General features: G+C 49.6%; 1 protein-coding gene across 1 annotated transcript in view; it reads right to left on the bottom strand.

The window, feature by feature from the left end:
- Positions 1–24,645, bottom strand: part of LOC146186668 (mast cell protease 1A-like) — a 169,830-nt gene that overhangs the window by 103,435 nt on the left and 41,750 nt on the right. The window contains exon 5 of the mRNA XM_084608078.1: positions 6,367–6,501. Coding sequence (XP_084464204.1) covers positions 6,367–6,501 — 135 coding nt within the window. The remainder of the gene's footprint in view (positions 1–6,366; positions 6,502–24,645) is intronic.

Below are 24,645 nucleotides of genomic sequence, written 5' to 3'. Positions count from 1 at the left end.
TCAAACGTTCTGTCAGGCCGTTTGTTTGCGGGTGGTATGCAGTCGTGCGACGATGATTGGTGCGACTAAGAACAAGGATATGCTGGATGAGCTCTGCAGAAAATGCAGCTCCTCTGTCAGTAATGAGTACTTCTGGTGCGCCATGTCTCAGGACAATTTGAAGAACGAAAAATTTCGCAACTTCAAAAGCCGTAGCACAAGGAAGAGCAGCGGTTTCTGCGTAGCGGGTCAGGTAGTCAGTAGCTACTATAATACACCTGTTCCCACAGGTGGAAGTAGGGAACGGTCCGAGCAAGTCCATCCCTATTAGCTGGAATGGTCTGGACGGTGGCGTAATGGGCTTTAAAAGACCGGCTGGCCTCAGAGGCGGAACCTTTCGACGTTGGCAGTCACGGCAAGTTCGAACATAATGTGTTACATCGCTTGACAAACGAGGCCAGTAATACCGTTCTTTAACTCTGGATATCGTCCGAGTGACTTCCAGGTGGCCGGATGTGGGTTCGTCGTGGCAGGCTTGAAAAATCTCATCCTTTAAGCTTGCTGGTATAACGAGGAGGTATTGGCGACTGTTGGCTGTAAAATTCTTCTTGACGAGAACGCCATCACGGAGACACAGAGAAGACAAAGTACGACGGAAAGGGCTAGGGACCATGCTGCCGGCACCTTGAAGAAAGTCGATTACCTGGCGAAGTTCGGGATCATTCCGTTGGTCATCGGCAAAATTGTCTGAAGTAATTGCACTCAGAAATGCGTCGTCGTCACCTGAGGCGTCCGAAGCTGGTTGTACAGGAGCACGAGACACGCAGTCAGCGTCTAAATGCTTACGACCTGACTTGTAGGTTACAGTGATGTCGTATTTTTGAAGTCGTAGGCTCCACCTGGCGAGACGCGCAGAAGGGTCTTTAAGGCTTGTCAGCCAACAAAGCGCGTAATGGTCGGTCACCACTCTGAAGGGTCTGCCGTGCAGGTATGGTCGAAACTTCGAAATAGACCACACGATGGCCAGGCATTGCTTTTCAGTGGCAGAGTAGTTTGTCTCAGCCCTAGACAAAGCCCGACTAGCGTAGGCGATCACACGTTGTTCACTGTTCCGTATCTGTACTAGGACAGCGCCCAAACCGACATTGCTTGCATCCGTGTGGAGTTCGGTGTCTGCGGTTTCATCGAAATGTGCTAGAACTGGAGGTGACTGCAGGCGACGTTGAAGCTCCTGAAATGCGTCCATTTGCTGGTCGCCCCATGTGAACGGCATATCAGCCTTAGTAAGAAGTGTAAGGGGGGCGGCTATTTTAGAAAAGTTTTTCACGAAACGTCGATAATATGCACATAGCCCAAGAAAGCGTCGCACCTCTTTCTGGTCCCGCGGCTTCGGAAAATTGGCGATGGCAACTGTTTTTTCAGGATACGGTAGAACTCCCGCTTGGTTCACGACATGGCCCAAAAACTTCAGCTCTTCATAAGCAAAATGGCATTTTTCGGCTTTCAGAGTGAGGCCCGACGTTTGGATGGCGTCTAGTACTGCGTCTAGGCGACGGAGGTGCTCCTCGAAATTCGGGGCAAATACAATTACGTCGTCCAAGTATACAAGACATGTCGTCCACTTCAGATCTCCAAGAACGCTGTCCATGAGTCTCTGAAAGGTTGCGGGCGCGGAGCAAAGGCCGAAGGGCATGACCTGGAATTCGTATAGCCCGTCAGGTGTAATGAAAGCAGTCTTTTCGCGGTCCCTCTCATCGACCTCTATCTGCCAGTATCCAGACTTGAGATCCATGGAGGAGAAGTATCTTGTGTTGCACAGACGATCTAAGCCGTCATCTATTCTGGGCAAAGGGTAAACATCTTTTTTCGTAACGTTGTTCAGTCGGCGATAGTCTACGCAGAAACGAAGTGTGCCATCTTTTTTCTTCACAAGTACCACAGGTGCAGCCCAGGGGCTGCGGGAAGGGCGAATGACATCGTTATCGAGCATTTCCTTCACTTGGTCTCGGATGGCAGTACGTTCTTTAGGGGAAACTCGATAAGGCGACTGGCGGAGTCGTCGAACAGCTTCGTCTGTAATGACGCGGTGCTTTGCGAGGTGGGTTCGACCGACGCGGGATGATCTGGCAAATGCATTAGAGTAGCGACGGAGTAGGTGCCGTAGTTTCTCTTGATACTTTCGAGTTAAGGCCGGGTTTATATCGTACAGAGGTTCAGTGTTGTCGGAGGGTTCTGTTGCTGAAGCGCTGGTGAAATTGCATTCATAACTAGTGTCAGTTATGACGTCGAGATATGCGACAGTTGTCCCTCTGTTCAGATGTTGATGTTCATTGCTGAAGTTCGTGAGAAGAACATAAACTTTGCCATTTTCAACAAAAACAACTGCCCTGGCAACGGCGATGCCTCTTTCAATAAGCAGTTTCTGTTTTGTCTCGACGACACCTTCTGTATCTTGCATTGGGAGGGAACCCACGGAGACCATGATGCTTGAACGTGGGGGCACACTAACATGGCCATCAATAATGTGGAGTGCAGCGGGGAGCATGCTGTTGGATTCGATGGCATTCTCAACTGAAAATCTTACGGACTTATTCTGCAGATCGATAATGGCGCCATTTTCGGTTAAAAAGTCCATACCGAGGATGACGTCACGGGAACACTGAGCCAATACGATGAACGTCGCCAGAAAGGTTTGCCCTTGTACAGTGATCCTCGACGTGCACACTCCCGTGGGCATAATTAAATGTCCGCCAGCTGTGCGTATTTGCGGGCCACCCCATGATGTTGTGACTTTTCTGAGAGCTTTGGCGAAGTGTGCACTTAGAATTGAATAATCAGCGCCAGTGTCGACTAGAGCAGTGACGTCTACGCCATCAACGGAGATCTGCAGGTCGGCAGTTTGTTGTGTCGGGCGGCGACAGCTTCGTGGGGTTCGGTCTCGACTTCGATGCTCTGAAGGAGTGGTGGGGCGAATGTCGGCGTCGTGGTTACGTTGAGGATCAGCGGAATTTCGTAGCGGCGTCGATTCTGCTGGTGGCCGTATGTAACGAACTGTAGTTTGCAGTGAAGAACTGTCGTGGGTCCATGGAGGATCTTGAAATTTTCGCACTGTAGCAGCCGCACCTCCAGAGGCTGCTGCATCTAGTTTCCCCTATGGGAACATTGGAGTTGCTCCTGGCGTCCAGGAGAGCTGTAACGGCGAGGCGACGGCGGTCGGAGGCGGCTTGGGCCTGTGTTGGAACGCGAAATGTATTCTGCGATTTCGCGTGGCTGCTGGCCAGGCAACGGACGGCGGGCACCAAAAGAAAACCCACGGAGGCCGAGTTCCCTGTAGGGGCAGCGGCGACACAGGTGTCCAGCTTCGCCGCAATGGTAGCACAACGGTTGGTGATCGGGCGTTCGCCAGATATCGGTCCTTCGGCGGCGTACGCTCGGCCGTGAAGACACATGGGCGACCGGTGCGCGAGGCTCGTAGGATGCTGTCGAAGGCGGCAGGTAGCGGCTGGTGACCGCGGCGTAGCTCAGGATCTGGGGCAGCGGTGTAGCTACGACGGGTTCAGGCGCGGCGACGGGTGCGGGCCCGGTGACGGGTGCGGGAACACCCAGCGCCTGTTGTACTTCCTCACGGATGATATCGGAAACTGTGGCAACCTGTGGCTGTGGAGGAATCCGCAGGTATTTGGCCACCTCTTCCCGGACTATCGCCCGGATCGTATCACGCAACGATTCTGACGAAAACTGTATGGCTTCACCTACACTCACGGCGTTCATAGACACTGTAGTGCGCTGGTATTGCCGGGCGTGCATGTCAAGTGCCTTCTCGATGGTAGACGCCTCACTTAAGAATTCGGCGACAGTTGTTGGTGGACTTCGCACCAGGCCTGCAAATAACTGCTCTATAACACCTTGCATCAAAAGGCGCACTTTTTTCTCTTCCGACATGGTTGGGTCCGCGCGTCGAAAGAGTCGCTTCATCTCTTCGGCGTAGGCCGTAACAGTTTCATTCGGATGTTGTATACGGCTATTTAAAAGCAGTTGCGCTTTTTCCTTGCGAAGCGTGTTGATAAACATACGCAAGAATTCTGCCTTGAATGTGTCCCACGTTCGGAGTCCGGCTTCTTGATTTTCAAACCATGTCCTCGCAGAATCCTCCAGTGCGAAGTAGACGTGGCGAAGCTTCGAGTCAGCGTTCCAGGCGTTGAAGGCAGCCACCCGGTCGAACTGCTCCAGCCAGTCTTCAGCGTCCTCATGGGGCGGACCGTGGAAATGTGGTGGATCCCGCTGGTGGTGGAGCAGGACAGGAGTTGTCGATACCGGGGGATTCATCGCGCTGACAGAAACGCTCCTTGTTGGTCTGTGGTCAGGGAGAGGACCACACTCGGGAGGCAGACCTTGCAGTCGGCGGCTGCTCTGGTGTACTGGGGTCTCCACCTTAGGGGTGCGTCCTGGGCTTGTAGGGGGCGTCCGGCTCATGAAAATCGTACCCGGAACCTCCACCAGATGTCGCGTAAACAGCGACCCTTACAGTTGCGTCCGAGGTCCAAGGCGTGGCAAAAGTTCTACGAACAGCGTCAGAGTTCAGGCTCGAGGTTAGCACACTTCTTCTTCCTCTCACACTTCTGCGCTTCTTTGTCGTCAACGCATGCTACAATATATCCAAATATTTTATTTATTCTTCAAGTAGGTATAGAAGGCGGGTGTTTCATGTTCATAGGAACCTTAAATGAGCGTAAATAGCTAAGTTCAGCTATGCGAAAGTGTTACATCAGATGCGCAACATTTTAACAACATATTGAACTTAACGCATGGCTCCATGGGGACGAAACACTAATCCTAATACATGGGCGTTTGGAATCCCTTCGAACCTATTCACACGACTAGACTACTCAAATTACGCTGCTGCATGACGTTCTTCAAATACTTTCGGCCCAAGTGACATTCATGTCTTCCGCCGATAGCTAGTTCGCAGTTTAAATGAGTGCTAATTGAGTGCTCAAACGAAAGGGATACTAAACCGGTAATTTCTCGCTACATGTGTGTAAGGAAAGTTAGAGCTATCGCCGTAACCGATCACCCCACGTACGGAGTGGGATGTCGAAATGATGCAAACTTAAAAAAAAAGCTTTCTTTTCATTTTCACAGAGCAGAAAAATTGAAAGAAGCATCGAAGTATCCTACTGTGATTTCAAGGTTCTACGAGTGCTTGTTTTAAATTTAGGTTTTTAAATAACGTTGTTTATTGCCTCAGGGCATAATGAAGATGCAAAAAGGAATAAAAAAAAAAGAAGTATTAAATGTAAGAAAAAAGGTTGGCAGTTCTAATGAAGTCCAATCATTGTAAGAAGGCAGGCTGTTTGGCGAAAGACCCACTGCTGTCAGGTACGTTTAGGTTTATTTTTTGGCTGTTCAGAACTACTACATATTTCTCTTGGTTTATGGCCAAGGCCGAAAGCGCCTCAGGCTATGAGAGACGCCCAAGTGGTGGGCTCCGAAAATGTCTACCGGCTGAGGTTTCTTTATCATGCACTGACATTGCACAACACACGGGCTTCTTGCTTTTCGCCTGCGTCGTTGAAAGGCGGCAGTCGAGGCCGGGATTCGATCCCGCATTTTTGGATGCTACAGTCCAGAGACCTAACCACTGCTCCCCAGGGGAAGATGGAAACCATTACAGAGTACCTTCATGGGATTTAATGTCCCCAAAATACACCTTTTATGACGGACGTGCTCTATAGTGAATGGCTCCGTACAATTTCTATCGAATAGGATTTTTAAAGTGCACTGATATTCCTCAGCAGGTAGACGCCTTGGGTCATTGATAATTGCCTCCATCGTAACGCGGTTTTTGCGGCTGCGATGGAACCCGGGTCCCCCGTGGCTGAAGGCGGATAAATGAACGATCCACATGGAACACATCAACACAGATTAAATGTTTTATCACATAGCTTAAGCCGAACAAAGAGGCCTGATGGGCTACCGCGCAGTGAATGCCGTACAAAAGCATAAAGGTGCTTATTAGGTGCTTTACCCGACTACCAGCCTTCTTCACTGATTCATAATATTCATACACGTATTTGGCTGAAGGCCTAAGCTTAACTCTTTGCAAGGATCTGATAAGCGGAAAGTATTAATTTTCGGGATTTTTAGCGATTTGCAATCATGTTTTAAGCTGTTTTTTAAAGTTCAAATTTTCCCCCAAAAAGGCGAAAAAAATTTCGTTCAGGACATTTTCCTCAGGACTTTTCGATATACCGTGTAAAAATTGAACATTCTTCAACGTGGATATCTCTATATACTGTGGATGGTACGCTACATCCAAAAAAAGGAATAAAACACATTTAATATATTGAAAAGATGTGTGATATATGTGGAATAGTTTTTCAGTACCTGGCAGGCGTCGTAACCATGCCGGTAGGCACAAAATGTTGTCGCCGGATTGTAGTAGTAACCTTGCATCTTGGCGACGCAGAAGTCTTGCGACATGATCGTTTGTGTCACGAACAGTAGATACGGATTTTGGTGCTGTCGCCTACCTGCAAAGAGATGCAGAAATATTGAGGCGAAAGCCTTTAATGCCTGATCGTTGTCGTCAGCAAACGTGCCACGCTTTTGTGGCGCTCTGATTGGCTGAGGGGGGGATGATGTCATAGAGGTCTCGACCAATCACAGGGAAGTATAGTTTGGCAGGCGCTGCCAACCCGGGCCTCTCCTTTTACGTGGGAGGATGATATCAGAATAAGCCTGCCAAGACCCTTGAATTCACGCTATCTCTAGGCCACGCAGACACGTTCATACGGCTTGGTTAAAGCGGGGTTTTATCTGTTGGCTGGTAGCTTACGCTATCTAGTCATACGGATTCAGGCGTCCGTGTCGCACCTTTTATTTGGCGCTTTCTTGAACGCCGCACCACACAGCCTATACAAGCAAATGCAGTAAAACAAGGAATCAGCGAAGTTTCAAACAAAGGCCTTCGCCTTATCGCACTTCAGTTGTCTAAAGTGCCACATAAAGTTTTATGCGCAGGCTCATCTGTCAGGGGCATCCCTTCATGCCCTGTAATGCCAGCGGGTTGATAGCAGCGATAAACCGCCTAGTCTTCAATTGGAAGTATTGTTGTGTACACGGCAAAGAACAAACGCACGAAGTTGGCGGCGTTCTTAGCATAATTTCTTTAAACGGATGGCAATAACATTTACAATTCTGGTGCTTACAGGCCTCAATGGCGTTTGTGTAATCTTCCTCCAGTCGTGAGATATAATAAACGCGGGATTTCTAAAGGCGGCATGAGCAAGAGTCAGATGTGCTATCGGCGTCAAATGAAATGCGAACAGCGGAACGCGTGGCGATATAGGCCCAACTGAGGCCGCTTGCCTGTCGTTATCAGAAAGAGGCGCGAATTTCCGGTCCGCGATAGTTTGCTTCTATTTTCTATGGCGTTCGTTTTCTTGCTTTGCCACTGGAGCGCCATATTCATATTGACTACCCATCGCAACTGCCACAACGCGGTTTCTCTGGCGAAAGAGGCTTATCAGAAGACAGAGCGATTAAAAACATCACGTAGCGCACCGACCGGACCCGATAGGCCGCCTGCGCTGTTCGCATCGCAACTAGATGCTGATAACATGGCATCGGTGGAAGCACAATAAAAGCCCCGTGCAAGGCGTTATCGGTGCTAAGAATGAATGTGGCAATCCAGTGGCAAAGCAGAAAACGAACGCCAAAGAAAATAAAAGTAAACTATCGCGAACCGGAAATTCGCGCCACTCTCTGATAACGACAGACAAGCGGCCTCAGTTGGGCCTATCGCCACGCGTTCCGCTGTTCGCGTTTCATTTGACGCTGACAGTACGTATTAAGAGGAATCATCATCATCATCATCATCATCATCATCACTTTCCTCTTCTCTGGAATCACATATACCCACATTATCTGTTGGAAATAAATATAAGGTCTGCCCTGAGTAGCCATGTGCTTCTTGTTGCTCCTTCCGCCCGGGTACCAGACACAAGGGACAATTTCGTTAGGAGTATAGACGTGAGGTTATTATCTAATAGAATCAGGACAACCTTAGACTGCAATCAAGCAAAGGATCAAGCAGGTTTTCGGAAACGGTACTCTACTATTGATCATATCCATACCATCAACCAGGTGATAGAAAAATGCTCGGAATATAACCAGCCCTTATACATAGCATTCATTCAATTACGAAAAAGCATTTGACTCAGTTGAAACTTCGGCGGTGATGCAGGCATTGCGAAATGAGGGGGTAGATGAGCCGTACGTGAAGTGCTGGAAGAGATATATAGGGACTGCATAGCAACCATAGTTCTGCATAAGGAAATAACAAAATTCCCATAAAGAAAGGTGTTAGGCAAGGAGACACGATCTCCCCAGTACTATTCACAGCTTGCTTAGAGGAAGTATTCAGAGACTTGGAATGGGAGCAGTTAGGGATAAGGGTAGATGGAGAATACCTCAGTAATCTGCGATTCGCTGATGACATTGCCTTGCTAAGTAACTCGGGGGATGAACTGCAAATAATGATTGATGACCTAGACAGCAAAAGTACAAAGGTAGGCTTAAAAATCAACATGCAGAAGACTAAGGTAATGTTCAACAGCCTCGGGAAGGAACAGCAGTTTACGTTAGGTAGCGAGGCACTGGAAGTAGTAGGCAAATATGACTACTTAGGACAGGTAGTAACCGCAGATCCGGACCAAGAAAAGGAAATACCAAGAAGAATAAGATTGGGATGGAGCGCATTCGGCAAGCACTCGCAGATTATGACTAGCAGCTTACCGGTATCGCTCAAGAGGAAATTATACAACAGTTGCATATTACTTGTACTCACCTATGGGGCTGCAACGTGGAGGCTAATCAAGAGGGTTCTACATAAGTTGAGGACAACCCAGAGGGATATGGAACGAAAAATGGTAGGGGTAACATTAAGAGATAGGAAGCGTGCAGAGTGGGCCAGAAAAATACCTCAAGTTACTGACATTCTAGTGAAAATTAAGAAGGAGAAATGGGCATGGGCAGGACATGTAGTGCGAAGAGAGGATAACCGATGGTCGCCTAGGGTAACAAACTGGATTCCAAGGGAAGGAAAGCGTAGCAGGGGGAGGCAGAAAGTTAGGTGGGCGGATGAGGTTAAGATGTTCGCAGGGGTCAAGTGGATGCAGCTAGCACAGAACAGGGCTAATTGGAGAAATATGGGAGAGGCCTTCGCCCTGCAGTGGGCATAGTCAGGCTGATGATGATGATGGACGTGATAGTCCAGGAAGCCGAGGAAGACGGCATGGGGCGCGCGTTCCTCGGGGGTATACACATGTGCGAGCGCAATGGATAGAAACCTGTGTTAGCGACCGCGCAAGCACGCCTGTTCAGTCGCCCGTATCGTCAGAACGCGGCAGTTCTAAATGCCGTGTTCTACAGCCAATAAGGGGTCAGAGTTTGAGTCCACGTTAGGAACAATTACAAGGATGCTTTGGCAGTTGGCCGGGCCCTGATTGATTAGCGGGTTGCGTCTCGAGATCAACAGACATGGCCGCATTTGTAGCAGCTACCGGCTCGTGTAGATCATTGTGATGGGAGTCGAATCCGGGACCCCTAGGCCGCACACGCACGCTCATGCGGCTTGGCTATAATAAGGTGCATTCTAACAAGTATATGCGATATATTTGAGGCCAAAATTAAGGAATTAGTAACGAACTAGAAACAAATCGTAAGCTTGCGTACGAGCAACCCAAAGTACAGCCGCAGATGGCACCCAACAACACTTCCGCATCATATCTTTAAAAATGGAGCTTAAGCGTCCTTGCAAATTTTGTTCGCAGTTTTATTTCAATATTTCAGGTGTACTCAGATTCGTACAGTGGACAGAACAGTGACGAAATCGGCGGTGTTCAGATAGTGGATCCATCTCCCGCTGGTGGCAATATGCAAGTACCCATGCAGCAATGAACATTTATTGAAATGGAACAAGGCTTGCTATTGGGTCATGATAGCCTTAGTTGCTTATGCGCCATAAACCCAGCAGAACCCAGCACAACTCAACACAAAAGAAACAATGGAGTTCAAGCAATTTAAATTAAGACTCCAGTCCAAAATTCCAGTGAAAATGACCGCAGGTGAAGATAAATCAAGCGCAGATTATTCAGGATTGTGGTAGGAATATGTGCCTTGCCAATGGCTCAAGACCTAAATTGCGCTGGAATCCTTAATGCGCGCTAAGGCCACAACAATGCATACGGTAGGGGTCTTCAAAGGCTTAAGAAACTGGCAGATGGTCAGCTTACTCTCCGTTGCTCGCAATGACCATGAGAATGAGATCAATTTCCCTTAACCTAAGGAAAAAGCATGCTTTCGTTGTTGTTGTGGCTGTAGGAAGAAGGAAAAGAAAATGCACGGGCCTACTACTGGCTCTGTAGCTGAGCCACCTCCGCTACCTCGTGCAGACAAGATAAACTAGAGAAGAAAGAAAAGGAAGAGGGGGAGAAAGACGCGTGCCACAACAACGGGCGTCGTCCACCACCTAAGCGGTGGCGGGTGCAATGGCGGCCTACAACAGATAAAAATCCGGTGGCAGGCTAGCCCCCCTGCAAGCGGCGGTGACCGACCTGTCCCAGCCCCATTAGGGGAGTCCGACGAAGAGCACATGCTTTCGGGAAGTCTGCCGGAAAATGGAGTACATTCATGCCATTGATGAGGGATTAGGTAAGTGCCGCGCAGCATGTATGTGTGTATGTGTGTATGTATGTATGTGTGTGTGTGTGTGTGTGTATGTATGTATGTATGTATGTATGTATGTATGTATGTATGTATGTATGTATGTATGTATGTATGTATGTATGTATGTATGTATGTACGTATGTATGTATGTATGTATGTATGTATGTATGTATGTATGTATGTATGTATGTATGTATGTATGTATGTATGTATGTATGTATGTATGTATGTATGTATGTATGTATGTATGTATGTATGTATGTATGTATGTATGTATGTGCCGTCTGTTGCAGAAGTTTGCAGCCCAACGCGCCGGTCGGAGGAGCAGTATCGCTCCCGAGAGGCGGCGCTGCGCCCGCCGGCGCGGCCTCGTGAGAGGGAGGAGGCTTGTTCTCTTCCCCTCATCCCGCGGTTGATATCGCACATCTTTGCTCTATACATACAGGTATGTATGACTATGCATGAATATATTAATCAATACCATAAAGCTATGGAAGACGTCATTGTAAAACTGCCCTAACGAACGGAATGTCACCACCGGCACTGTCGGCGCAATAAACTTAGAAAACGAAAAGTGGCGTTTGTCGTAACGGACTGTGTTCAGTAAAAAGGCCTATTGAAGCTTCCATTTGACACACACACACACACACACACACACACACACACACACACACACACACACACACACACACACACACACACACACACACACACACACACACACACACACACACACACACACACACACACACACACACACACACACACACACACACACACACACACACACACACACACACACACACACACACACACACACACACACACACACACACACACACACACACACACACACACACACACACACACACACACACACACACACACACACACACACACACATATATATATATATATATATATATGTGAAGGAAAGAAGCCAACAGTCGGCGAGGCCAAGGAAAGCGTTGGGGATGTTACTTTATGTCCTTTTTTAATGTTTACTTGGATAATCACAGAAATTAATAATGTAATCTTGTTTAGTGGAAAGATAATTAAACACAAAGTAGCGGAAAAAACAACGTGCCGATGGTGGGATCCGAACCCACGATCTCCGAATATCGCGTCCGGTTCTCTTCCAACTGAGCTACATCGGCCGCTGTCCCCCCTGCTACTTGCTTGGGTATTTATGTTGTCTGTATACGAACCTTGAGAGTGTTCACCAGCGCCACCCTCAACCATAGCGGCGGACGTAGGACGTCCTTTGTTGCCGCCAGCGACACGTAGAACGTGATCAAGAGCGAGGGCGAAAGCTGTGCTAGAACCCTCTTATGCTACCTATGGCCTCAAGACTGCCAGAACCGAGACCCCCGTAAGCTAGAAGCAGATCAATTAAGGGGAAATGAGGGTGCTCGTTATAATACATGAAGGAAAGAAGCCAACAGTCGGCGAGGCCAAGGAAAGCGTTGGGGATGTTACTTTATGTCCTTTTTTTAATGTTTACTTGGATAATCACAGAAATTAATAATGTAGTCTTGTTTAGTGGAAAGATAATTAAACGCAAAGTAGCAGAAAAAACAACGTGCCGATGGTGGGATCCGAACCCACGAACTCCGAATATCGCGTCCGGTGCTCTTCCAACTGAGCTACATCGGCCGCTGTCGCCCCTGCTACCCTAGAGGGTCAGGCACAAAGGCATGGGCAAGTTAGGCCTAAATGCCGTACTTCAAACGAACCAAGATGGCGCCAAGGCCATGGCTGCCACTGGCAGCGATACACGTCACTCAAGGGCGAAACGTATAAACAAGGGCAAATTGTTGAAGGGCGCGCGCATGCCAGACTTGCCGCGCGGCGACATAAAGATCGTATTACGACCACGAGGCGGGCTCCACGTGAGCGACGTGACCCGCGTTGAACTAAGTCGTGCAATTGTGGCGGCGGCACAGATCCCCGGCAATGAAGCAAGTGAAGATGTCGTGTGCCCCAACCTCCAGCAGAATATCGTTGTGGTGAGCACCTCCAAGAGAGAGAACGCCGACCTATACACTGCAGTCGGAAGGATCGACATACGCGGCACGGCACACGAAGTAAGTACCTACGAAACGGCCCCCCACGGCACGGTGAAGGGCGTCATAAGGGGCATCCCGCTCGAGGATACGGCCCAGGATATTCAGGACAATGTTGTGCACAAGCATAACCCAACGGCGCTACAGGCAAACCGGATCGGTAAGACCCGATCAGTCGTCATTGCTTTCGAAGGGCATAAAGTACCCAAATACGTGAGATACGGCAACCTGCTCATGGAGTGCACGTTACATAGGAAACAAATCGACGTATGCTATGCGTGCGGAAGAGTGGGCCACAGAATGGACGTGTGCCCGGATCCTTCGAACACGATCTGCCGAGGGTGCGGAATCTCCAACCCCGCCGAAGATCACGAATGTGTCCCGAACTGTGGCCTGTGCGGAGGCAACCACCTGACAGCGGACAAGGCCTGCAAAGCCCGCTTCAAGACACCCTACGTCGTCCGCCGGCGGCGCTGGGAACGGCGCCGAGCAGAGGAAGAAGACATCGGGAGAAGGAACCAAGACAAGAGAGGTCCTGCAGGCGGACCCCACCGCAGCGCCTCCAAACAACGGGGCCGGTCACACACGCCGGGCCGCAACAGCAACAACAGTGGCTGTCAACAACAGTCGCCAGAGTCAACCGGACACCGAGGGATCGCCGAGAAAAAGGTGGGCCGGACCAACAGGTCTCCCGTCGCTCTAACCAGCGACACCGAATTCCCACCCCTCACCCCCTCCCAACCCCTTAACTCACAAGCGAATCCGCAAAAGGACAGTAGCGAAGTGATAGAGCTTAAGAGGATCATAGAGCGCCAAAACGCTCAGATCCAGGAACAGAACGCCCAAATACAGGCGCTTATGAATAAGATCGAAACGCTAGCGAGTAACGGCAGCTTGGCAAATTCAGGACCCCAAGACAACACGGCGACAAGCAACGCCGCAGGCTTGCGCAAGGTGCCGCGGAGGCCCCCCCCCCTCGCCCCGCCAAGGGCGGACAGCTGGAGAGGATGAGGCCAAGCAACGTGCAGCAAATAACCTAGAGGCGATGGACGCCGAAGAGAGCCCCGCGAGCGGAGAGGAAACTGCGAACGCAGAGACCGCGACCACGGTAACGACACAGATCCCGCGAGAAGGAGAGCTTATGGCCATTTTGGCCACAATTTCCCAAATTAACGAAAGGCTCAGCAAAATAGACGACCGACTTAAAGCTGTCGAGAGTCAGCCTCAGACGCCATCGGCGAAGCACAAACGTCAAGCGCTAAAAGTAGCCTCAACATCGGTGAGGAACCACTTCGCGTCCCTGAAAAAGGAGCGGGCCGAAAAAATAAAAAACGCGATCGCGAAAAGGCGCAATCGACTCGAGACAGCCGGAAAGGATGATGCAGAAGCCAAGTAAGAAGCACAAGAAGACCGGGGGGGAAACCACCGTGATTTACCAATGGAACTGCCGTGGGATTTGCAACAAAGAAGCGGAACTAATGTTATACATTGACGGGCAAGACAACAAGCCTGATGTAATTGCTCTACAGGAGACGAACGGGAAACCAAGACTTCCGGGGTACGTCACTTACACGGACCCCACGGAGAACGGAACGGCGGTGCTCGTTCGCAGCAACGTGGCGGCAACTCAACATGTTACGGCGCAGGGCGGGTGCGAGCACACGCTGGTCGAAATTCATGCAAGAGAAATTGGCAGCGCGGGCAATTTATTTGTAATGAGCACGTACTGTCGGCCGTCACAACGGCAGTACGAATTTGACCGCATCGTGAGTCAGGCGAAAGGGTTGGCGGGGACCAGGCCGCTCCTGATCCTCGGCGACTTTAACGCCCCTCACACAACATGGGGCTATAAGTTCCAGTCAAAAAGAGGAAAAGCATTGGCCAAAGCAATGGAGGATCACGAGATTGCCCTCCTGAACGAGCCTGACGTAACTACCAGAAGAGGCAACAGTGCCGCGAGGGACACTACGCCAGACCTTTCGTGGTTATCGGGAACGCTAGACGTCTCCTGGAGAAGCGAAGAAGTGGACCTGGGTTCTGACCACAGCGTGATCGGCATCACGATCCGAGGTTCCCGATATCGGGCTGTGTTGGGGACAGCGCGGATCACGGATTGGGACAAGATGAGAAAGTTCACCCAGGAACAAGAAGAGGCGTCTGAGGAAGAATCGGGACGAGCTGAAACACAACAGACCTACACCGAATGGTCGAGGGACCAGAAGAAGACCCTCCAAAAATTTACCCAAGAAATCGCAACGACTTCGCAGACACCGTACGTGGACGCCAGACTGACCCACATGTGGGCGGCCCGGCACTCGTTAACGCGGCGATGGAAACGTCAGCGGCACAACAGAAAGCTGGCCAAGCGCATAGCAGCCTCGAACAAGCAGATCGCCGAGCACGCGGCCAAACTATGCAGGGAGAATTGGCTGAAGACCTGCGACGGCCTGCAGGGCAAGCTCTCGACGTGGAAGACGTGGTGCCTCTTGAGGCATCTGATCGACCCGCTGAGTAGCAAAACTGCGACCAATCGCAACCTTACCAAAGTATTGAACATGTACAAGGGAGACGGCCGCAGGCTCCTGGAAGACCTGAAGGCGAAGTACCTAAAGACAGAGAAGGGACAGTACCCGGAGCCAGAGAGGTACGAAGGACCCGACAACGAAGACCTGGACCGGCCGTTTTCCATGACGGAATTGTGGACAGCGATAGATCAAAGTAACAAGAAAAGTGCACCCGGCAGGGATACCATAACATACAAATTACTCAGTAACATGAGCAGTAAAGCGGCCCGCGGCCTCCTAGGGCACATCAACGAAGCCTGGGAGAGCTCGCGGTTGCCGAAGGAATGGAAGGACGCCGAGGTCTGCTTCATTCCAAAGCCCGGCAAGGCCCTCACGATAGACAACATGCGGCCCATCTCCCTCACGTCCTGCGCGGGGAAGGTGATGGAGCGTATGGTCCTTTGCCGGCTGCAGAAGCACCTCGAAGAAACAGATCAGATGCCGGAGACGATGTACGGCTTCAGGCAACATCTCAGCACCCAAGACGTGATGATCCAACTTCACGAACTGGTCGTCAAGCCGGCAACGAGGCACGCGCCCGCGGGATACTCGCCCTCGACCTGAAGGGAGCGTTTGATAACGTGTCCCACGCGAGCGTGTTGCGGAATCTGAATATGACCAGGTGTGGCCGAAAGACATTCGACTACATCAAAGAATTTCTGTCAAACCGAACAGCGACCATCAGAATAGGGGAGGAGAAGTCAGACCCTGTCAAGCTGGGTGATAGGGGCACCCCACAGGGATCGGTCTTGTCGCCCCTGCTCTTCAATCTGGCCCTCCTGCCCCTGCCCGGTCTACTCAAGCAAATCGAAGGCGTGGACCATGCGTTCTACGCCGACGATATTACGATGTGGACAGCTCGAGCCGGTTCTGATGCCTGGATGGAGGAAGCCTTGCAGAAGGCGGCAACAACCGTGCACGAGTACGCAAAGTCATGCGGACTGAGCTGCGCTTCCCAGAAATCAGAGTTGCTTATTATCCAACCGGGAAAATCCAAGAAAGAACTGCCGCCGAACGTGATCGTCACCATCGACGGAACGGCTATCAAGCCAACACAGCAGATTAGGATCCTCGGCCTACTACTTCAGGCCGACGGGAAGGCACACGCCGCCGTCACAAAGATCAAAACTACAACCGACCAGATACTCAGTATGATCAGAAGGGTATCTAATAGAAACCGAGGCCTCAAAGAGGACGATGTCATGCGCCTGATACGCGCATTCGTCGTGTCACGGGTTACCTACTCCGCCCCCTATCTCCAGCTGACGAAGGCGAATAGGGACACCCTAAACACGATGCTTCGTAATGCAACGAAGCAAGCACTGGGCATTCCCATATACTCGTCCACACAAAGACTACTGGACATGGGCGCCCACAACACGCTGGAGGAGCTCATTGAAGCCCACCTCTCTAATCAGAGAATCCGGCTCAGTCATACGAAACACGGACGAGCCGTCTTACGCAAGATAGGATGGCAGATTGAGCCAGTACCCCTCAAGGAAGCCCTTCCGGAAGACTGGAAGACGGCCATTCAGACCAAACCCCTTCCCCGGAACATGACGCCGGGCACGGACGACGAGAGGCGCACCGCGCGGGCCAAAGCCATAGCCCGGAAGCTGGAAGAGAACCCCAGGGTCCTCTACGCGGACGCCTCGCTCCGAAAACACAGTGACCGTGCAGCAGTGGTGGTTACGTCAAAAGACAGGCTGATCATCAGCGCGTCCATAAAGACAACAGACGCTGCAGTTGCAGAAGAAGCGGCCATGGCCCTCGCACTCGCACAGCCGAGCGTGGACACCGTGGTCACTGACTCAAAGACAGCCTACAGAAGCTTCCGCAGAGGGGTAATATCCTCCGCGGCCCGAGCCATTGTATCCAAGTGCAAGCCTCCGGGAAGAGCTATGGAGCTCGTGTGGGTCCCGGCTCACTCGCAGGTAGCAGGCAACATCATCGCAGACTACCATGCCCGTGAAATGTCAATCCGGGGCGAGAACGAGCCGGAAGAGCTACCGCATCCGGTTACCAGCTTTCGGGAAATTACAAGTATGTACCGAGAGGAAAGGTGCAGACTGCCAGAACCGCACCCCAAGCTCACCAGGCAACAACAGACGATCCTGCGCCGAGCGCAGGCGGGATCGCTTGCGCATCCCGTATTGATGAGCCGCATGTACCCTGCGGAACACGACATGCTCTGTCCTTTTTGTAAAAAAGAAAAGGGCACCCTGCCGCACGTTTTGGCAGAATGCAAACAACTCAAAACCCCCCCTCCTCCCCTTCCCGCCAACACCCCCAATCCCCAACCCCTTGAGCGATGGGAGACCTTGTTGTCCAGCCCCGCCCTATCGATCCAGCTCGCACTGACAGAGAGGGGCTAGGAGCTGCTGGAAACATATGGGTCCCGCAACTAGGGAACCACCCCGTCTGGTGCAAGCATGCACCACCGAATTATTTCGGGCTTAATAAATGTTGATTCCTCCTCCTCCTGCTACCCTCATTTCCCCTTAATTGATCTGCTTGTACGGGGGTCTCGGTTCTGGCAGTCTTGAGGCCATAGGTAGCATAAGAGGGTTCTAGCACAGCTTTCGCCCTCGCTCTTGATCACGTTCTACGTGACGCTGGCGGTAACAAAGGACGTCCTACGTCCGCCGCTATGGTTGAGGGTGGCGCTGGTGAACACTCTCAAGGTTCGTATACAGACAACATAAATAGCCAAGCAAGTAGCAGCTCAGTTGCTGTAGCTCAGTTGGAAGAGCACCGGACGCGATATTCGGAGGTCGTGGGTTCGGATCCCACCATCGGCACGTTGTTTTTCTGCTACTTTGTGTTTAATTATCTTCCCACTAAACAAGATTACATTATTAATTTCTGTGATTATCCAAGTAAACATTAAAAAAGGACATAAAGTAACATCCCCAACGCTTTTCTGGGTCTCGCCGACTGTTGGTTTCTTTCCTTCATGTATTATAACGAGCACCCTCATTTCCCCTTAATTGATCTGCATATATATATATATATATATATATATATATATATATATATATATATATATATATATATATATATATATATATATATATATATATATACGCGGACCATTCAGTTTTTTTCTGTTCTTTTTCTACAGCCACTGGCATGCGGTCTGATCCCTGTGAATCTAGCTCGCGCATTGATTCTGTATTCTTTGTTCATGGTCGCGATTGCCGGACGACGCTTTATCATTTTCTTTGTCGCTCAAGATGCGTGGAGATGTATCTCGAAGATTCCAGCCACTCGCGTGTGGTTCTGCAATGTTTCAGGCTACACTAGTCACCATTTGCAGCTTTATCTATATGTTTATTCGCTGGCTTTAAATTGAACATTGACGGGCGCGACAGGCATTGCGCGTTCGGCAACCGCCGAGCACTATTGCCGATTGCTCAGTTATTTTGCAGGAGCAATTCAGCCTAATAAACACTTTATGTAAGTGAATTTTAAGCCTCCTCATGGACAGCGGTACTGACGCCTAGGTGACTGCCCTGCGCAAGTAGTGTTCGATTTCTTCTGATCGTTCGCCTGGACGGGGTCGTGGGGAGTCGATGGCGAAGCCGCGCAGGCTAATGAGCCTGTGTGGGCAGTGGCGTAAAATGTGGCCCCCCTGACCTCAATGGAAGCATAGCGGGCGGTTCTTGGATGACCTCTAGGTGTCGCATTTCCCGGGGATACAAGGTTGTTCTTAGGCTTGGCGTGCGGGGTCCTAGAAGTGGCGTTCATGAAGAACCTTTTCGTGACGTAGGGGGTTTCGTATTTCTCGTCGGAGTGCGGGATGGCGTGCGGCAGCGGCTTGTTCATAGCTTAGGGTTGCTGCATTGCATCCGTCAAGGCAGGACTCCCAAGGGCCTGCTGCACTCACGGACGATGTCCGTAAGCATCACTACCTGGGGCTGCTGAGACGACAGTAGCAAATGCGCAATTTTTCTCAGACGACTTCACGTATTATCTCACAAAGGTTATCTTCGCTTGTAGCTGTGGCATCGAGTTGCTTGCGGAAAACACTTGAAGAGGCCGGTTATACTTTAATGTAAAACTCTCAAGATGACAAAAAGTAAATAAATGTGAGTGAAAACCACACCGAAGCAGAGGTTATCGCAGGCAAAAACCAATTGAAAATAAAAGAAAATGTGAAACTCCCAAGAGAATATTTAAGAAAATTCAATTAGAAAAAAAATGAAACCGTGGCACAAATGTGAGGCGGCAAAAGTCTTGTTTAGGGTAGAAAAGGCCTCTCTACAAAATGAGTCATCATAGAGACGAAAAAAAAAACACAGGGCTGGATCCAGCATGCCAAGACACTTCCGATGTGCTCGGAAGTGGCCACTATGAAGGAAGGTGCGGGGAACTGTGAGAAGGCAGAGATGTCAAGAAAAAAAGACGAGGGGAATAAAAAAGGGGGTTGCACTGTCGAGTCCGGGCGTCAAGGATCGGTTCTAATGATGGCGTACCTTTAAAATTGTCATGGATTTGGGCGGGTTTCTCACGAGGCATGAGAAAAGAGAGGCTTTGACGCCTCGCATCAAAAATTTAACCTTTATCAGCCTCAGTTATGGTCATTGGCCCGGTGGGTCAGGCCTTTCATTTCCTCAGCGTAGGCAAGGAGGGGCTAGTTGGGGAGCAGGCTTTGGACTGAAGAAGAAATTCCGCTCTTTCTTTCCATACCACGCTAGCGTACTGTTTCAACACTTCCTTTGTGAAGTACTCTCACGCCGTTCCCCTTCATGGATCACTGCCTTGTCGTGGCGGAGGGGCTTGCGAAACTCGATGAAGTCGTGAACTCTGCTGTGTAGGGCCACCCAAGATAGACAGGTCACGGCAGAGAGTTCTGACAAAATTTGATTCACTGGAGAAGGTAATGGCAACCCACTCCAGTATTTCCTGCCAAGAAAACCATATGGCCAGTAACAATATCATTAATGATATGGCGCCGGAAGATGAGCCCCCCAGGTTGAAAAGCGTCCCACATGTTACTGCGGATGAACAAAGGGCGATTCCTAGTAGCCCCAGGACGAATGAAGCGGCTGGGCTAAAGCCAAAAGGACGCTCAGTTGTGGATGTGTCGGTAAGCGCCCGGAAAGTCCGATGTTGCAAGGAGATATATCACATAGCAACATGGAATGCAAGATCTATGACGCAAGGTAAACTGGATGTCGTCAAGCGAGAAATGAACAGATCGAACATAGATATCTTGGGTATCAGCGAGCTCAAGTGGACCGGAATGGGAGAATTTAACTCCGGCGACGATTATGTCTTTTATTGTGGGCACAAATCCAAGAGAAGGAATGGGGCCGCTCTCATAGTAAAAAGAAGAATGGGCAAAGCAGTGCTAGGGTACAACCCCCAAAACGATCGAATCATTTCACTTCGGATCCAAGGTCACCCTTTCAACATAACAGTTATCCAAGTCTATGCACCGACCACTTCTGCTGAAGAAGCTGACGTTGAGAGATTTTATGCGGACCTACAATGCCTTTTAGACCGCACGCCATCATCAGACGTCGTTTTTCTCACAGGCGACTGGAATGCTAAGGTCGGGAGTGAGGAAATATTTGGAATTACAGGCAAGTTCGGTCTTGGTGAGCCAAATGAAGCTGGGCAGAGGCTAGCAGAGTTTTGTCAAGAAAACAACCTTGCCATAGCGAATACTCATTTTCAGCAGCACAAGAGGAGCCTGTACACATGGACTTCACCGGACGGTCTGTACAGGAATCAGATCGATTATATTCTTTGCCGGCAGAGATGGAGAAGCGCTATACAAGCAGTAAAAACAAGGCCTGGGGCCGATTGTGGCACCGATCATCCGCTTCTTGTTGCCAAAATTAAGCTTCGATTGAGGAAAACACAGAAAACTAGAAGGCCTTTCAGGTATGATCTGGATCAAATTCCATTAGAATATGCTGTGGAAGTGGGGAATCGATTTCAAGAATTAGATCTAGAAGATGTTCGTGATATAATACAAGATGTTCGTGATATAATACAAGAAGCTGCTACTAAGGTAGTTCCAAAGCAAAAGAAATGCAAGAAAGCAAACTGGTTATCTGAAGAGGCTTTGCAAATAGCTGAGGAAAGGAGGATAGCAAAAGTTATGGGGGAAAGAGAAAGATACAAGGTTCTCAATGCGGATTTTCAGAAAATAGCAAGGAGAGAGAAGAATGCCTTCCTGAACATACAGTGCCAAGCAGTTGAGGACAACCGCCAATTAAGGAACACAAGAGCTCTGTATAAGACAATCAAAGATATCAAAGGAAGCTTCTGTGTTAAGCTGGGCGTGATAATGGACAAACGAGGCAAGGACCTCACTGAAGCCTCAGAGAAAAAGAAGAGGTGGCAGGAATACACAGACGAACTGTACAAGAGGGACCCGAATGTGCAAACCCAACATAAGACGGTTGTGATTACTGATCTCGAGCCGGGCATCCTGAAGAGTAAAGTTGAATGGGCCCTAGCCAGCCTTTCTAAGAACAAAGCTAGCGGAATTGATGGCATTCCAGCTGAGTTGCTTCAAAACCTCAACCATGACGCTGTTAACATTCTGCATACATTATGTAAGAAGATTTGGAGAACCCTGCAGTGGCCACAGGATTGGAGGAGGTCAGTTTACATCCCCATTCCAAAGAAAGGCAGTGCCAAAGATTGTTCCAACTACCGCACGATCGCGCTTATTTCGCATCGTAGCAAGGTGATGTTGAATATCTTCTAAGGTAGGCTGCAGCAGTATGTGAATCGGGACCTTCCGGACGTGCAAGCTGGGTTTCGCAAGGGCAGAGGAACTAGAGACCAAATTGCCAACCTTCGCTGGATCATGGAAAAAGCAAGAGAGTTCCAGAAACCCATCTACTTCTGCTTTATTGATTATGCGAAAGTGTTTGACTGCGTAGATCACAGCAGATTGTGGCAAGCTCTCCAAAAGATGGGAGTTCCAATTCACCTCATCTGTCTCCTCAGGAACCTGTATGAAGGGCAAGAGGCCACAGTTAGAACTGGGCATGGTCTTACTGGTTGGTTTCCGATAGAGAAAGGAGTGAGGCAAGGCTGTAACTGTCGCCCTGCCTATTTAACCTATATGCAGAGTGCATCATGAGGAAGGCCAGTCTGGACGAGTCTTCAGCTGGAGTGAAGATTGCTGGAAAACGTATCAACAACCTTAGATATGCGGATAATACCACTTTAATGGCAGAAAGTGAAGTGGAACTCAAGAGACTTCTGATGCGCGTACAAGAAGAGAGTGAGAAGTTTCGGCTTAAACTGAATATTAAAAAGACAAAGATCATGGCGTCTTGCCCTATCAAGTCCTGGAGCATCAAGGGACAAGAAGTGGAAGCTGTGACAGATTTTCTCTTCTTGGGCTCCAAGATAACCTCGGAAGGAGGCTGCAGCCATGAAATCAAGGGACGCCTGCTTCTGGGAAAGAGAGCAATGGTTAGCCTTGACCGCCTAGTAAAGAGCAGAGACATTAGGCTGCCAACCAAGATCAATATAACTCGTGCTATGGTCTTTCCAGCTGTGATGTATGGATGCAAGAGTTGGATTGTGAAAAAGGCTGACCGCCAAACAATTGACGCGTTTGAATTGTGGTGCTGGCGAAGACTCTTGAGAGTTCCTTGGACTGCCAGAAGATCAAATCAGTCGATATTGTCGACCATAAGCCCTGACTGCTCATTGGAGGGTCAAATTCTAAAGTTAAAGCTCAGCTACTTTTGTCATCTGATGAGAAGAGAGGAGTCGCTGGAGAAAGATTTGATGTTGGGAAAGGTTGAGGGTCGCCGGAGAAGGGGTAGACAGCGAACGCGATGGTTAGATGGCATCCTCGAGGCACTGCAGATGAAGTTATGTGATGTTAGGAAGATAGTGAGAGACCGGAAAGCGTGTCATGATATGGTCCATAGGGTCACGAAGAGACAGACACGACTAAACGACTGAACTGAACTGAACCCACGCCGCTAGCGAAGACTCGTGCTTTTGATACCACGGGTGCGCTGTTCTATCAAGAGCGAAGGACAAGTTTCGGAGCTTCAAGACGTTTTCCGAATTGTTTAAGGCTGCAACTCCTTCACTGGTCTAGCCATTCCTCTGGATCTTGTCCCACGTTGCAGGTGTAAATGGGGAGCTATGGGGGCTGCTGGATGATAACCGGTACTGTAGCCTGGGTTATTGATGACGTTGGGCCTCCTTCCGAGGTCGAACGGTGTCCGGCAGATACCGTGTACGGGTTGGAGCCCTTGAATTCAGCGGCTGACTCGGTGAATTGTAGGATGCTCACTTAGGGCGCGAGGAACGACGCTGACGTCCTCACTTGAAGGAGTAGGCCGGTCTCAAATGGCAGCAACTCCACCAGATGGCACGTAGCAGTGATAATGCCGTTGGTGATAAAGGAGGAGGCTTAAACTTCACTTACCTAAACTGTTTATTAGGCTGACTTGCTCCTGCAAAATAACTGAGCAATCGGCAATAGTGCTCGGCGGTTGCTGAACGCACAATGCCTGTCGCGCCCATCAATGCTCAATTTAAAGCCGGCGAATAAACATATAGATAAAGCCGCAAATGGTGACTAGTGTAGCTTGAAACATTGCAGAACCACACGCGAGTGGCTGGAATCTTCGAGATACATCTCCACGCATCTTGCGCGACAAAGAAAATGATAAAGCGTCGTCCGGCAATCGCGACCATGAACAAAGAATACAGAATCAATCCGCGAGCTAGATTCACAGGGATCAGACCGCATGCCAGTGGCTGTAGAAAAAGAACAGAAAAAAACTGAATGGTCCGCGTATATATATATATATATATATATATATATATATAAATATATATATATATATATATATATATATATATATATATATATATATATATATATATATATATATATATATATATATATATATATATATTCCGAAGCGGCAAGCCGATGAAGACAGGAGAGAGAACATGACCGATGGCGATGGTAGATGACGTTTAATGAATGTTCTCGGGCCTAGCGCGAGCGCTCCTACCCGCGCCACTGCCCGCTTCTTCTTCCTTGTCGTCCGTAACATGACCCGGGGCCACCGAACGATCGTCCCGATTGTGGACGAGGAAGTTTAGCGATGTTATGATTTATGGCATGATGATGGGCGTGTCTGGATGCTTGAAGAAGAAGAGGATGAATAGAACGGCTTGTCGGTGCGATGTCTGATGCGTGGGTGATCCGCCTCCCTTGGAGCTGTCAACCATCCGTCACCAGAGTCCATGGGACCGATTGCTCGAGGTCACGTCGGGCAGCTTGGGCGGGGGTT

Source organism: Amblyomma maculatum, chromosome 6, assembly GCF_055883805.1.
Source record: "Amblyomma maculatum isolate TAMU_Amacu chromosome 6, ASM5588380v1, whole genome shotgun sequence".
NCBI lineage: Eukaryota > Metazoa > Arthropoda > Arachnida > Ixodida > Ixodidae > Amblyomma > Amblyomma maculatum.
Note: the sequence above shows the minus strand (reverse complement) of the source record. Positions and strands in the feature narration are given on the sequence as shown.